Genomic DNA, 17,400 nt, shown 5'->3' on the forward strand with positions numbered 1-17,400 from the left:
GGGGGATGGATGAAGGGAGGGAGGGAGGGATGGACGGATGGATGGATGGAGGGATGGATAGCTGGATGGGGGATGGATGGGGGATGGATGGATGGATGGGAGATGGATGGATGGATGGGAGATGGATGGATAGATGGATGGATAGGGGGATGGATAGATGGAGGGATGGATGGATGGACAGATGGGGGATGGACAGATGACAGAGGGGGGATGGATGAATGGATAGATGGGGGATGGATGGATGGATGGATGGTGGAAGGAAGGGTAGATGGTATATAGAGGGATGGACAGACAGATGGATAAAAATGACAGAACTTTTGTAGCTTGGGGGCTTTCAGACTAGGGTCGTTGTACCTGCCAGTGTTTCTCCTGGGCAATGTCTGGACCCTGTGTTTCACAGCGGCTGGGCTGAACATGCCATTTCCAGGAAGAGTCCAGTGCTAAGGCCTCTGGAGGTGTTCTGTTTTGGGAGACCAGGCAGCCAAGTATTGGTACACAAGAGGACCCAAAACTGCCCACGCCACCACCTCTGGGATCCCCCCGCCCCAGGGGAGGTTAAAGCAAGCAGAGGGACACCGACTGCTGCCACACAGGAGGTCTTCGGCGTCCAAGCTCTGCAAGAGGACACCACGCTGCCCCCACGTGTCCCAGACAACAGCCAGAGATGTGGAAGGAAGAGGCGCCGTGTGGACTTCTCTTTTTACAAAGACTTTATTGTCTGACATGCTTGACAAAAAAAAAAATTACAGCCACAATCAAGTTATGCCAAAATGATTGAGAAGCACGCCGTCATCTTCATACCTCGAGGACTTTTAATGAATTTTCTCTTAAAGTAACAGCTGCCTTCATAACTTTTCTCCTCCACATAAAAATACACCATATTCTGAAGATACCTTAGGAAAAATTTTTTTTAAGTTTATAGTTCTTGGTCCACATAGAAATTGAGTGGAGCTGGCACTGAAAGGGCCTGCTTTTCTCCACCCGCACACATGTCCCACACCTGGGGCATCAGGGACCTCATAAACATCCCTGGCTACAGGAACCCCTTCAGCCAAACGGGAATCCTGGAGCCCTGCACCCCACGGCACTCAGCTTCAGCCAACCCGACACGGTGCTGCTGCCAGGCTTCCAGGGACAACAGCCCCACCCCTCGAGGAGCCCAGCTCAGCGTGGGCAGAAGAGGACTCCCAGGATGCTAGGATGCTGCACCCAGCGTTCAGGACTCCTCAGAGCTCAGACCAGTTTTGAACAGGACCCTTAAAAATAAAAATACAATAAAAAGAGCCTTGGACCATGCATTGCTTTGTAGGGACATAACTTTGGGTCATGGCAAAGTGAGGGCAGTGAGGCCAGAGAACAAGGGTCAGATCCTGCCTCTGCTCCTTTTGTGCTGTGAGCCCCCAGGCAAGTTACCACACCCCTCTGGCCTCAATCGTCTCATCTCTAAAATGGGACTAAAGTACCTACCTTGAAGGACCATCTGAGGATGAAATGAGACTATATCTGCAAAAGGGCTCACGGTAGGCTGGTTCCCAGGGCTGGGACCTGGGTGAGGGAGTGACACCCTTCTCTCAGATGTACAACGTAAAGGGGGTGCAAAAAAAGTCACCAATCAGGACAAATAATACTACTTTAATGCAATGTTAAAAATCAAAATAAATGCAAAAAAAGTCCATGATGAACAAAATATTAAATAACGACAGAATCTGACCCTGAACTTGCCCATTTCTGCCTGATTGCCTGCCCCTCATCTAGGCCCTACCGGTTCCCACCACTGCCCTGGCCCCACCCCCTCCAGTCTTAATTCAAAGAAGAAAAAGAAGCTGTCCAAGGTGGGGCTGCTGGAGCCTGGGGCCCGCTCGGTCCCTGTGCCACCCTCCCGTTCACAGGGCCGGCTGGTCCTGGGATGTGGATTTTGAGCCCTTTAGGCTTCCTCGGCTGCAGGCATGCCAGACAGAATCCTAACGGTGCAAGGGAAGCCACACCAAGGAACAGAACCTCACTGCGGGGCAGAAAAGAGAAACACAGGACTCACTTGGTTCAATTAGGAGGGGTGCGTGCGTGCATGTGTGTCGGTGCGTGCCTGGACATGGGTTCACACCCATGGCAGGCCTGCTGCAGCCTAAGCCTGCAGACCCTCCATCCAGGCTACCGCGTTCGACAGAGCAGTGTGTTCCCCGTGGGACCAAGGGTCATCCCCCTGTGACGGGGAACCCTCTTGCTGGTCCTGGGCACCCATGCCAGTGGCTCATTCTATAGAACCAGCCCCCATCATCCAGGCTCCGAGTGAATGCCTAGGACACTCAGGTCATTGTTCAAGTCAACAAAAATGCCTATGGGAAGAAAAAGGGGGGAACAATGCCAGGCAAACTGCTGTGGGCCTGGCCAGGTGCGGTCTGAATTCCTGAGATGTCCCTAAATGCTCCCTCGGAGGGCCTCCGCCTTGGGCCTGTCTCCTCCCTCACTTGGGAGGAGAGCAAGGACTGTCTGTGTGCAGCTCACGAATCCTCCCACCCACCCCTAACCCAGGGGCATGCCGCCACACAGACCTGTGGCTAGAGGGAGATTTTGTGTAACTTCCAAAACCCATTCAAGAGCAGCAGCTTCCCAAACCAGGAGGGCATCCAAGGGAGAAGAATGAAGATTTAGTCATTTCCCAAACATGACAGAGCCATGAGCTTAGTAGGTCCTTTAACGAAGTACACGCAGGATGTACACGCAGAAAAAGTAAATGAGCACAGAACCCCTGATGGGGATGCGCAGGGTCCCAACTCCAGGTGACAGAGGCTAAAGAGTCGTTCCAAGGCCCTGACCTGCCTGCTAGGCCAGTCCCCGCAGCCAGATGGGTCGTCCAGGCAACTCAGCATGGAAGGAACGGTGGCTGGGCCAGGCCTGTGGAGCTGACACGGGCGGGCAGGGCAGGGGCAGTGGGGAGCAGTCAGGAGTTCCGGGGTGTGGGGAGGTCGATGACTATGGGCGGGTTCACGGGCTGGTAGTTCACAGTGCATACGGACGCATTCACATATGTGGTCGTCCCATCTGCCATGACACCATACCCTGGAAAGTAAGCACATGCCCATCAGGCCAGCAGACAGAGCAGTGAGGGTGGTCAGGTGGGTGTGGCAGTCATAGGGCACTCAGCCCCTGTGGGCTGAATGTGTTTGGGGCAAGCTAGTAAACTCTCGAGGTCAGTCCCTTCATCTGTAAAATGGAGATGATAATGATACATGCCACCTCCAAGCCTGCTGTGAGGATTATATGAGATAATTATCTATGTACTGTGCTCGGCCCAGTGCCTGGCACATGAGAAGCACACAGTGAGTCATCATCATCGACATCATCTTCACTACCATCCTCATCACCATCACCACCACCACTGTACCACCATCATCACCATCAACATCATCATCACCACCACCCTTGTCGTGATCATCACTATTTTTCACCACTACTACCACCATAATCATCATCACTGATATCATCGTCACTATCATGATCAACATCATCATCACCAACACCCTTATCATCATCTTCACCATTACCTCCACCATTACCATCACCATCATCATCATCACTAGTGCCTTCATCATCACTATCACCATGAACATCATCATCATCACTACCCTTATCATCACCACCATTATCACCACCACCACCACTATCATCACCACCACCGCCATCACCATCATCATCAAAAATGCCATCATCATCACTATCACCATCAACATCATCACCACCCTTATCATCACCACCACCATCATCATCATCTTCACTAATGCCATCATCACTACAATCACCACCACCATCATCCCCATCACCACGACCGTCAACATCATCATAACCAACTCCATCATCATCACTATCACAATCAACATCATTACCACTTCTCCTATCATTATCATCATCATTATCACCACCACCATCACCATCATTATCACCAGTGCTATCATCACTGCCCTTATCATCATTGTCATCACCATTATCACCACCACCACCATCACTAGGGCCATCAACATCACCAACATGCCACCACCATCACCATCAACATCATCATCACCAATGCCATCATCTTCGCTATCACCATCAACATCATCACCACCACCCTTATAATTACCATTCATCACCACCACCACCATCACCAAGAATGGTGTCATCACCAGTGCCACCATGATCATCATCAATACCCTTCTCATTATCATCACCATTATCACCAGCATACCACCATCATCACTATCATCATCATCATTGTCATCATTGATGATGTCATCATTGATGTCATCATGATCATCACCACCAACACCACTGTCATTATTATCACCCTCATTATTATTGTATCAGCACTATCATCATCACCACAATCACCATCATCATCACCATTGTCATCATCACCACCATTGCATTTATCATTATCATCATCACCATTGTCACCACTACCACCACCATCATCAGTATCATCATCATCATCGACATTACTACTATCACCATCATCACTACAAACACCACTGTGAACATGGCCATCATCTATCATTATTGCCACCACCATCATCATCATTACTACTATCACTACCATCCTCTCACCATCATCACTATCATTATCATCATTGTCATGTACTTTCTCTGCCTCCCTCATACCCTCTTCCCACCACCTCTATTTGATAGAATCCCCCTCATCCTTCAGCTCAGGTCATCTCCAAGACAGAAGGAACATTTCCCCTTCCCTATGTGGTGCTGGGGGAGGAAGGGAGTGGTTAGTGGATGGGTGAGGACCTATTCTTTGGAGTCCAGTTGTGCTTGTCCAATTGTGTGGGGGTGTGGTTTGGGTCACAAGCAACTTTGGATCTGATGGAGCTACATGCCCATAGTAGGGCCACAGAAAATGACAGCCATTATTGTTATCCCACAGCACATGAGCTGCCCATCTCTCCCAGGACCTCTCGCATCCTGCTTTGATGACTCCTCTGTGCCTAGGGCTCCTCCAGGAGCTACTCCAGGGCCAGGTGAGGTCTGATCACTCCTGCCCCTTGAAAATGAGCTGCAGAGGCCCTCGGGGAATGAATGGTTTGAGGCTTGCTTGCTTTTGAGCTGGAAAACGATTTGATGTGGACCAGGCAATGTGGAGGCCTGGGGTCCCTGGTCCAACCAGACAGAGGTTCAGGGGGCCAGGAGACGCCTCTGGGGGAAACCACGTCAGTCCAGACATCCCACAGCAGCCAATATGCTTCCTGGCAGGGATGTGACAGAGAGGCCTTGAGCAGGTGGGATAAATATCCAAAAGCAGCAAACAAAGAGGCATCTGTGCCAAACTGGTGAAATGAGGCTCAGGTGAGGATGGCTGAGATCTACTAGGGAATGCCTGCACACAGCAACAGGCCAGGGCGTGGCTGTGTGGATGATAGAACCGGAGCTGACATCACCCTCACCATCACAGGTAGTCCCTCCACACTTATTAAGCACCTACTGTATGCCAGGCCCCAGGGATAGAAGCAACAAGACAGGGCCACCAGTTTTAAGGGATTCATAGTGTGCCCACCAAATATAATGCATCCTCCATGTCGTGGCCCAAATACCCCTTCCTCTGAAAACCCCCTGCCCACTTCCCGGTGGCTTCCCAGGCTGGAGGCACAGCAGAGTTGCAGGGCTCCCCGGAAGCAAAATTGACCCCCCAAGTCATGCAGGATGTTGTGACCATCTTCCTATTATTAAACATTTAGCAATAGCTCATTGACAGCCAGGGTGTGTATGGCAGTTAGCAGATACAAAGCGAACAGTAGGAATGGGCTATTTATTTCCCTTCTGGCTGAACGGAGGGGAGGCCCTGCTGGAGGGTCCATTAGGAGCCCCTAGCCCGTGAGGTCCCCGTCTCCACTACGTACTGACCTTCGTGGATGTGGCCAAAGACATGAAGCCGCGGCTGGACGCGCCTCTGCACCGTGTTGAGCAGCTCCACGCAGCCCACCCGCTGCATCTTCTTGGGGACCCAGTCCAGGAAGCCTGGTATGGGGGAGACAACAGGAGGCCATGAAGGGGTCTGTCCCAGCCCCTCACCGCCCCACGCCCAGCGGCAGCTTCTGCATCCTGGAAGAGGCATGGGGCTTCCGGACTCCGGCTTTGCACCACTCTCCCCGAGCAAGCTCTCCGGAACCCTGCCCTGCCTCAGGCTTCAGGGACTGAAACCATCCAGACCTTGCAGCCTCACCCTCCTCCTCCATAGGGCTGCACTGAGGGCCTCCTTGAAAGAGCTTAGCATGGGCCAGGCACTTGGGGCGGGGTGCTCAGTAACTGCTAGTGCAGTTACCCAGACCATCTGTGCTCGAGTGGCCTCAAAGGTGGCATCCGCCCACCGCAGAGATCAGCAAACGGGGGCTAGAGAGGGACGGGTGAGTCCCAAGGGCAGGCACCCTGGTGGTTAGTTGCAGAGCAGGGCGTCCTAACACACAGCCCAGGAGTGAGATTTCCATGTCAGAAACTTCCTAAACAGCACAGACTCATGAGCAGAAACTTCCTCCGTGGGTACAGCATTGCTCACGTGGCTGCGCCTGAGCCTGCCCCCGCTGCCAGCCTCCTGGAGCCGCCCAGATGGTGGCTGCTTATTATCCTCACATGGCTACACAAACGGAGAATAATTGATTACTCCAAGCAAACAATTAGGGTTCATGGCGGCCCCTCTCTGTTTGGGTGAGCAGAACAGGTTTCTGCAACTGCCAGGAAGGGGACAGGGAAAGCTTCCACTCAAAGGCCCAAGCGAGCAGCAACAGGCATAAAGAGAAGACACAGACAGAGATAGAGACAAAGATGAGGGAGGAGGAGGAGGGGGAGAAGGATGGGAAAGCAGAGAAAAGAGGCTGGGAATGGGTTGGGCACAGGCTGGGGGCAGACACTGGGGTGAAGTCCCAGGCTCTGCTGCCTACTGGCTGTGTGACCTTGGGCAAGCCACTTAACCTCTCTGTGCCTCCATTTCATCCAACAGAGTGCTGGGCTGGGCACTGGGATCCCACCATGCATAAGGCCGGATCCTTCCTCAGTTCTGGAGTGTGTGTTGTGGGAAGGGTCTCCAGCACCTCGGCGCCCTGGTGCACACAGTCCGGAGATGATGCAAGGGCAGCACCACCTGGAGCGCCTGGCACACGGGAAGCCCCCAGACAGGAGCCGCGCGGTGTGTGAAGGGGCCCGGGCGGGGCGTCCGGAGAGCAGGAAGCCAAACGACGCCATGTTTGGAGAGATGGATGGATGGAAAGGAGAGAGGGAGAGAAAGAAGAGGGAGGAGGGGAGGAAAGAAGGAAGAGGGGAGAAGAAAAAAGGAGGAAAAAAGGAGATAGGGAAAGGAGAGAATGAAAAGAGAAGGAAGTGAACAAGACGCCTTTTGCTGCTGAGCCTCACTGTCAGTGACCAATGACACCGAATTTTGACGGGAACCATCCCAGGACTCAGGTGGCTTCGGGTGGGGGTGAAACAAACCCGGCTACAACCTCCCTGTGCTGCTTAAATCACACCAAGGCCCAGGCCTCCGCTTCCACCTGTGAGGGTGAGGCTGACAAACCCTTCCTTTCCTGGACTTTGTGAGGAGGCAGAGGGGCCGCGGGGCACTGGCTGGGTAGGGGCACAAAGTGGTATCAAGAGTTTCTTCCTGAACTGGACTGTGAGCCGGTGACACTCAAGCTGTACTGCGCCTCACCCCACAGCCTCTCCCATGGCCTCTGCCCGGGACACCCTTCCCCTCCCGTTCTCTACCTCACCCTCCTCCTCCAATTCTGGGATCACAGCTTGTGCAAGTCCCCCACGCAACCTAACAGCAGTCATCGCTCCTGACTCCTCAAGCTTCCCTCACCCCTGAATGTGTCCCACGGGGCTTGGCTGTTCCTGAACCCTCTACCCTGCAGCCTGGGGGCCCTCCAACCCAGGCACACACTGCAGGGGTTATCCTGGACCAGTGTCATCCAGCACAGGGGCTGGTCCCAAGCACTGAGGGAGTGATGGTGGGTTTCTGGAGGTGGTGGTGGGAGCAAGACACTGATATGGGCCGAACTGCTGGGAGATTCAGAGGACCGAGGGAGCCACAGAGGGTCACAGACGGGCGGCATGGCACACACAAGGATACAGAGAACTCCCTCCTGCTGATGTAAAGCGAGTGGACCGGAAGGGGCAAGACTTTCGCCTCCACCACCTCTACCACCTCCATCACCACCTCCACCACCACCTCCATCACCACCACTACCACCTCCATCACCATCACCATCACCACCACCTCCCCATCACCATCACCACCACCTCCATCACCACCTCCACCACCACCTCCATCACCACCATCACCACCCCTACCACCTCCATCACCATCACCACCACCACCACCTCCATCACCACCACCACCACCCCCTCCACCACCACCATCACCACCACCACCTCTATCACCATCACCACTCCCATCACCACCATCACCACCCCCATCACCACCACCACCACCACCACCTCCTCCACCATCACCACCACCACCACCACCTCCATCACCACCACCACCTCCTCCACCATCACCACCACCTCCATCACCACCACCACCCCCATCACCACCACCACCACCTCAACCACCACCACCACCACCCCCACCACCACCATCACCACCACCTCCATCACCACCACCACCACCTCAACCACCACCACCAGTACCTCCACCACCACCTCCATCACCTCCACCACCAGCACCCCCACCACCTCCACCACCAGCACCTCCACCACCACCTCCACCACCACCTCCACCACCTCCATCACCACCACCACCACCACCATCACCACCCACCATCACCACCACCACCACCTCCAACACCACCTCCACCACCACCCATCACCACCACCTCCAACACCACCTCCACCACCACCCATCACCACCACCACCTCCACTACCACCACCACCTCCATCACTACCTCCACCACCACCCGCCATCACCACCACCTCCATCACCACCACCATCACCTCCATCACCACCACCACCACCTCCATCACCACCTCCATCACCACCCCCATCACCACCACCACCTCCATTACCTTCACTACCTCCCACCACCACCACCTGGCACGTCACCACCACTTCTATCACCACCACCATCATCTCAATCACCACCCCCATCACCATTGCCACCATCACCACCCCATCCCCACTGCCACCACCTCTATCACCATTACCACCTCCCACCACCACCACCACCTCCACCTCCCACCATCACCTCTGTCACCACCATCACCTTCATCACCACCACCTTCATCACCTCCACCACCATCACCACCTCCACCACCACCACCTCCACCATCACCACCTCCATCACCACCACCTCCACATGACCATGGGAGAGAGAGAGAAGACATTGTCCTGGACTGAGGCGGGGTCAGCAGCTTGAAGAGAAGGGGGAGTGGGAGGCAGTTTGGAGGTGGAATGGGAGGGATGTGGTGATGGCCAGGCTGTGGGAATGAGGAAAGGAACCTTCCTGAGGAAGCCCCCAGATGGGACAGTGGGGGTAGGGGAGGCAGTATGCAGATGAGGGATGACCTCAGTGTGGATTGGGTGGTGGGGTGGGGGCACAGAGGAGAGATGGGAGGTGGTCTACAGGCCCTGGGGATGTTGGGCTGGGTGGGGGTGAGGAAGTGGGGACCCTGGGTTTCTGAGGGAGTGAGGGCTGCCCGGAGGAAGCCCTGTGCAGGGCTCTGGTGATTTTCAGCACCCGGGACTGGGGTCTGCAGAGGCATAAGCCGAAGCTCCAGGGTCCCGCCTGTCAAATGGGCAGGTGATTCTGGCCTCCTGTGCTGTTGTGAGGAGCCCACAAGGTAACAAGTCAAGCCCCCTGCTCTCAGTGGGCATTCAGGAAATAAGAGGGACCATGGGGCGACGTGTCCTCAGTGCCCCAGCAAGTGGGACTCAGAGCCCCTCCAGGGTTCCCCTATACAGGCCCAGCCAGCCCCCCATCCCAGAGCCCACCCACCAGCCCAGGTGGGTGAGCTGGAGGGCCGGGCCAGCAAAGCCTTACCCAGTGGCGGTCCATGGGTTATCAGGATGTCTACGCCTTCCGGAATGAGGTTCCATTTCTCCAGCAGGGCTTGGCCTCTCGGGAGGTTGAAGCCCCAGCCGTAGAACCAGGGCTGCCTGTAGAAGAAGTGCAGGTGGTTGAGGGAGGGCGGGTGAAGGTACAGGGCGGTCACAGGGAAGGCGGAGCTCCCCACGGGCCAGGGGGCCCTCAGGACCAGCTCGCTACCTGGAGACCCAGGGAAGGTCTCCACCCAGGGAAGGCAGGGACTCACCAGGACTCTGACCCACTGGCGGGCTGTGGGTCCCCAGGCAATTCTCTTTCCTGTCTCCTGCTTACCTGCAGTTTCTGTTTTTCTGTAAGTATTATTTACATAACCAAAAAAAAGAAAGCTAAATACACACACACACACACACACACACACACACACACACACACACACACATATATATCATATCAGCTTCTTCCTAAGGCCTTTCCTGATATATATATCAGCTTCTTCCTGAGACCTTTCCTGCTCCAAGCCTGTCTAAGAAAATCCACAGGGAACATTATACATTCTCCAATACTCCCACCCCCACCCCCAGGAAGATGCCCCTCCATCCTCCCTCCCCCAGGCGGGATGTGTGGACCCCCAGTCAAAAGAGAGCAGATTCCAGGTGCGGGCTGCTCATTCTTGCTTATACTGGAAGTTCTGGCCAGGGAGTCCAGGTAGAGTTGAGTCCATCCCCAGCTGGGAGGGTGGGGCCAGGTGGACCTAGACCATTAAACACAATCCCAGCCTGGTAGCCTGCTCCCCAGCCAAGACCTGGACCCATCAGTGCCAGATATTCCCCCTAGTCAGTTCAGTGGTTAACACATCACCTAGATCCTTCCAATTGCAGGGAATCTCTTTTCAAGGAGAAGAAAAGTGGATACTATCATCCCTGTGTATAAACAGTGAGCTTCTAGCCTTGGGAGCTGTCGGCAGCTGTTAAGCTACCCAAGAAACAGCTGGATCAAACTGGACCAGACACCCACCCTACCTCAGCACTTCCCAATTATATGGGCCAACACAAAGCCATTTGAACTGGGTTTTCAGTCATTTGCAACAAAAGCATCAGAATCATCCCTTAGGTTTCACCCATACATGATTCCACAAGAATGGGCCCTTTATGTCAACAAAGTAACCAGCATCACCACCTCCAACACCGCCACCTCCACCTCCACTAGCACTTCTACCATCAACAGCACTTCCACCACGACCTCCATTACTAGTACCTCCTCCTCCACCACCACCCCCTCCATCACCACCTCCACCACCACCATCTCCACCACCACTACCTCCACCACCACCACCTCCACCATCACCTCCACCACCACCATCTCCACCACCACCACCTCCACCATCACCTCCACCACCACCATCTACACCACCACTACCTCCACCACCACCACCTCCACCACCACTACCTCCACCATCACCTCCACCACCACCATCTCCACCACCACTACCTCCACCATCACCATCACCATAACCAGCACTTCCACCACCACCACCTCTACCATCACCAGCACTTCCACCACCACCTCCATTACTACCTCCTCCTCCACCACCACCACCTCCATCACCACCTCCACCACCACCATCTCCACCACCACTACCTCCACCACCACCACCTCCACCACCACTACCTCCACCACCACCAGCTCCACCACCACTACCTCCACCATCACCACCACCACCACCACCATAACTAGCACTTCCACCACCACCACCTCTACCATCACCAGCACTTCCACCACCACCTCCATTACTAGTACCTCCTCCTCCACCACCACCACCTCCATCACCACCTCCATCACTACCACCACCATCACCACCACCACCACCACCATCACCTCCATCACTACCACCATCACCACCACCATAACCACCATCACCTCCATCATCACCTCCATCACCACCACCACCTCCATAACTACCTCCATCACCACCACCACCTCCATCACCACCACCACCACCTCCACCACCACCACCACCTCCACTTCCTCACCACTTCCATCATCACCACCTCCATCACACCTCTGTCACCACTACCAGCACCTCCATCACCACCACCACCACCTCCTACCACCTCCATCACCACCACTACCTCAATCATTGCTATGATCTAAATGTTTGCATCCCCCCAAAATTAATATTTTGAAATCTAATCCCCAAGGGCTATCTAGGAGGTGGGGTCTCTGGGAGGTGATGAGGTCATGAGGGTGGAGCCCTCTCAAATGGGATCAGTGCCTTTATAAGGAGAGGCATGAGAGATCCCTTGCTCCTTCCACTATGTAAGGAAACAGCAAGGAGGTGCCATCTATGAACCAGGAAGTGGGTCCTCACCAGACATGGAATCTGCCAGCACCTTGATCTTGGAATTCTAGCCTCCAGACTGTGAGAAACACACTTCTGTTGTTTAGAATCCACCCAGTCTATGGCATTTTCTTGTAGCAGCCCAAATGGTCTAAGACAGCCACCATCACCACCACCACGACCACCACCACCACCACCACCACCACCACTGCTGTGAATCAAATTGTGTCCCCCAAAAAGACGTGTTGCCAACCCCCAGGACCTGTGAATATGACCTTATTTATAAAGAGGTTCTTTGTAGATGAAATCAAGCTAAGATGGGGTCATACTGGATTTGTGTAGGTCTTACCTCCAATGACTGGTGTCCTTAAAAGAGGGCCATGTGATAACATAGAGACACCAGCAGAGGGAAGGACACCAGGTGACAATGGAGGTAGAAACTGAAGTGACACTTCCACAAGCTAAAGAACGACCAGGATCACCAGCAACCATCAGAAGCCATGAGAGTGTGGCCAAGCATGGTGGCTCATGCCTGTAATCCCAGTGCTTTGGGAGGCTGAGGCAGGATTGTTTGAGCCCTCAAGTGCAAGACCAACTTGGGCAACACAGTAAGACACTGTCTCTACAAAAATATTTTTAAAAAATTAGTCGGGCATGATGGCGCACACCTGTAGTCCCAGCTACTCAAGAGGATGGGGTGGGAGAGGATTGCTTGAGCCCAGGAGGTCAAGGCTGCAGTGAACTAAGATTGTGCCACTGCACTCCAGCCTGGGCAACAGAGCAAGACCCTGTCTCAAAATAAAGCAGCAGCTAGAAGAGTGGCCAGGAAGAGTTCTCCCTCAGAGCCTCCCAAAAGGAACCAATCTCGCAGAGGCCTCTCCAGGCTTCCGGCCTCCAGAACCATGAGCCAGTGAATTTCCGTTGTTTTCACCACTGGATTTGATCCTCAGTTACACAGCCCTACACAGTAATGCAATTGCCATCCCCGCGTCACCTCCCCGCCTGCTGCCCTGGGACGACCTTCACCCCTGCAGCACAGTTGGCCAGACAAGTCTCCTTCTACATGTTTTGTAGATGAGAAAATTGAAGACCAGGGGTTGGAAAATAAAAATAGTCACCAGCATTTCCTGTGCACCTACTGTTCTGCCAGGCCCCAAGTATGTACATTACTGGGATGGGCTCAGCTGTTACAAGAACCCCGTGAAAGAGGGACTAGCATTATTCCCCTTTTACAGATGAGGACACTGAGGCTCCCAGCGGTGAGATGGCACAGGACTTGCGTCCCAGTGTGCCAGCCCCCGACAGGGTTCCTCACTACCACTCTCCCACCACCACACGCTGCAAGAGTCGGTGGAGGCTGGGGGAGGGGTGGGCTTTGCCATTGCCAGTGCCTCTATCACCACCTCCATTACCAGCACCAGTGCCCAAGGCTGCCACTTAAATCCCTCCCTGGGCCATGCACTGTTCCGTGGGGTGACTGACACCCCTGGCTGTTAACCCAACATACTACCCTGTTGGCAGGTGCCCAATGCACCTCCTTGGAACCCTGGGGGTTCCATGGAATCCCATTTGAAAATCCCAGCTTAGTCCTATGCTGGCAGGTCCTGGACTAGAAGACGGAGGTTTGGCGAGGGAACAGAAAGTGCCCAGGTTCACACAGTGGGTCAGTGGAGAAGTCATTCTCAAACCCAGATCTGATGTTCTCTCCCCACTGCCCCACCCTGCCTTCAATCCTACAGAGCCATCTCCTGGGACACGGGGCTTGTGATAGAGGAGGATGGGTGACCACGCTGGTTATTTGGGGTCAAAGGCCTTTTCATTGTTTCAGCCCAGGAGACACGCAAATCTATGTTTAACGAATGATGGTGGGTGAGAGGGGACTGAATTAATGAATAAATTGTTAACAGGATGTTGAGCAGGACTTTACCTGTTCTTGGGATTGCAGCCAAAATGCCAAAGCTGAAACCGATCCCCCTCATTTGAAAGAAAAGCCCCAGAACCCCCAGGGGAATGTACTAAAAGCAGGCAGAACACACCAGACCACCATGTCCCCAATCTCCTACCAGCCAAGCTCTGGGCCTTGAGGAAGAGGGCTGTCGCTCCTGCCCGGTTCTTGAGGGAGAAGAAGAAAGGGGGTCCCCTACACCCAGCCATGAGCAGGCTCCAGGAGAGCCCCTTGCACAGGTGGGGGCCTGGGGAATGAGACTGGATGTGCTTTCTGGGTTGTGCCTGGGGATCTGCCTCCAGGCCTGTGAGAGGAAAAATTAAGTGTGAGGGGCAGGGCACAGAAAAGCTGCCTGCACCCCTAGTACGGGCTCTCTCAGGGACCCCCACCTACAGGCAGTGCCCAGCAATTGAGGAAACCAGGCAGCTATGGCTAAGGAACGGCCTCTGGGTGGGCAGCACCAAGGACAGTAGCTAATCCCATTAGTGGGCACCGTCTCCCTCAGACACATCCACACAGGCCTGCAGGAAGCCAAGGTTCTCTCTGCAGAAATATGTATCACCCCCTGACATGCATACACACGATTTTACACCCAACTGCGAGTGCATCTTGCAGTTAGACCTCGGTTACAATGGTCCACTCCTTACCACCTGTGTGACCTTGAACAAAGAACTTAACTTCTATGCCCCAATTTCCCATCTGTGAAGTGGGGATAATACTCCATAGGGCTGTTGAAATGATTAAATCAGTTAATCCCTGTAAAGTACTTAAAACAGGGCCTGGTACACAGTAAGTGTTCAACACATTGCAAGTTCATCATCCCCATCACCTCCATTATCCCTATAATCACCCCCAGCACCACCTCCATCACCACCACCTCCACCATCTCATCACCAGCATCATCACCACCACCACCACCTCCATCACCAGCACCTCAATCATTACCACCACCTCCATCACCACCACCTCTATCATGACCACCACCACCAACACCTCCATTACCACCACCTCCATCACCAGCACCTCAATAACCACCACCTCCATCACCAGCACCTCAATCATTACCACCACCTCCATCATCACCACCACCACCTCAATCATTACCACCACCTCCATCACCACCATCACTGCCACCACCTCCATCACCACCACCTCCATCATCACCACCTCCATCACCACCACCACCACCTCCATCACCACCACCGCCTCCTCTATCACTATCACCATCATCTCCATCACCACCACCATCATCACCATCACCATTATCAACATCAACATCACCATCATCACTCCCATCACCACCATCACCATTACCATCATCATCACCATCATCCACCACCATTATCAATATCACCACCATCACCATCACCTCCTATACCACCACTACCATCATTATTGCTACCATCATAATTATCGTGGAGCCCTCCTGAGATTCACCCACAGAGCCTGAATGAAAAACCTCTGGCCTACAGCAGGGTCTTTCAAATTGCATTTTGATGAATGGCAACAGCATTTTTTAAAAAAAGGAATAGAAAACATCAGCTCCCCAAGATTTGAGAGTCCATCGAGCCAGGAAAGGGATACTTCAGTTAAATATATTTCTATTTAAATAGCCACCCACATCCACACGGACTGAGTCACAGAGTAAAATGCTTTCCTTCCGCAGTTCCTAGTGGAGAAGAGCCGACAGCGTCTCACTGGCAGCTCCCAAGGCTGCCCCAGTTCTAACCTGCTGAGCTCACAGCTGGAATTTTCTGATGCGTGGTCCTAGACACATTTGGAGCCCCACTGGCTGAACCAGGCAGGTAGGGGGAGTGGGTAAGGTGCTTCTGGGAAGGACTCAGCAGCTTAGAAGCCACTTAGGGTCCTCCCTGGAGCCCCAGCCCCATCAGCCAACAGAAAAACAAGCAACACATTTCTGGTGGTGCCTTCCAAACACAGCCTCCATTTTTCAAAAATCTGATCAAATATTTACAAGGCAGGAGGAAGCCTCATCAGTATGGAGAGAACACGTCTGTTGGTTCCCGAGAGCCATGGCAGGGGGTGGTTATTTGAAGGAAACACTCGGAAACGTATCAGAGACCCTGTGGACCCCCAGGAGCTGGCCCCTGGTAGAGCCGCTGCCTGTCCCACCTTCCCCTCACCCAGCACCAAGGAGCCTTCCTCTAGGGGTGACAGTTTCCTGCCAGCTTCTTGGAAACACATGACCTCAAATCTTAGGAAGCCGGAATCTGCCCTGTTCCCCCACCCCAATGCCCAGAGAGGTTGTTCCACTTCCCAGGGTCACACAGGGAGGCCCAGGCAGAGCTGGGTGAAGAACTAGATCTCAACAGGACAGCAGGTCTGGAATTTGTTCCTTTTTCCCTCCCCATCACACCCTTGCCTATCTGGGGGGCCATGAGAACATCTCCAAATGCATAGAGAGACCAGACTTGCCTGCAGGATCTGGGGACATGGGGGCAGCTGACACCACAACATTGGGTCTAGGGGGCCAGAGGCTGCCTTGTTTTCCTCTACTGGGTAGAAAGGGCACTGAAGTGGGCATCGGACACCCCAGTTCTGCCCCTGGTTGGTCACTGCACCTCTTCCAGCCTCGGTTTCCTCCTGTGTAAACATGGGGTTAACGATGCCTCTGTCCCCAGTCCTCTTGCTCTCCTCTGTGTCCCACTGCCTGACGGAGGGGAGGAAAGGAGGGAGGAGGAGAGCAATTAGGAGGATTAGACGGCACCACCACTGTGAAAATGCCTTCTAAATACCCGGGAGCTCCATCAATGGGAAGAGGTGATGTTCCAGCTTTTATTAGAATGTCGGTGGACAGGGGCCAAGTGTAGTGGCTCATGTAATCTCAGCACTTTGGAAGGCCGAGGTGGGTGGATCACTTCAGGTCAGGAGTTCAACACCAGCCTGGCCAATGCGGTGAAACCCCGTCTCTACTAAAAATACAAAAATTAGCTGGGCATACTGGCACATGCTTTAATCCCAGCTACTCAGGAGGCTGAGGCAGGAAAATCACTTGAACCCAGGAGGCAGAGGTTGCAGTGAGCCGAGATCGCGCCACTGCACTCCAGCCTGGGCGACAGAGCGAGACTCCATCTCAAAAAAAAAA

At 53.9% G+C, this 17,400-nt stretch overlaps 1 protein-coding gene across 4 annotated transcripts in view; it reads right to left on the reverse strand.

Annotated features, from left to right (window-relative positions):
• Positions 1 to 1,612: 1,612 nt before the first annotated feature.
• MPPED1 (metallophosphoesterase domain containing 1) overlaps positions 1,613 to 17,400 on the reverse strand; it is a 99,220-nt gene continuing 83,432 nt past the window's right edge. For all 4 annotated transcript variants that reach the window (XM_030815404.1, XM_030815405.1, XM_030815403.1 and 1 more), the window contains 3 exons: positions 10,009 to 10,124; positions 5,878 to 5,991; positions 1,613 to 3,057 (listed from right to left, as the gene is read on the reverse strand). In XM_030815404.1, the coding sequence (XP_030671264.1) occupies positions 2,939 to 3,057; positions 5,878 to 5,991; positions 10,009 to 10,124 (349 nt within the window). In that variant the 3' untranslated portion in view covers positions 1,613 to 2,938. The remainder of the gene's footprint in view (positions 3,058 to 5,877; positions 5,992 to 10,008; positions 10,125 to 17,400) is intronic.

This window comes from Nomascus leucogenys, chromosome 7b (assembly GCF_006542625.1).
Source record: "Nomascus leucogenys isolate Asia chromosome 7b, Asia_NLE_v1, whole genome shotgun sequence".
NCBI lineage: Eukaryota > Metazoa > Chordata > Mammalia > Primates > Hylobatidae > Nomascus > Nomascus leucogenys.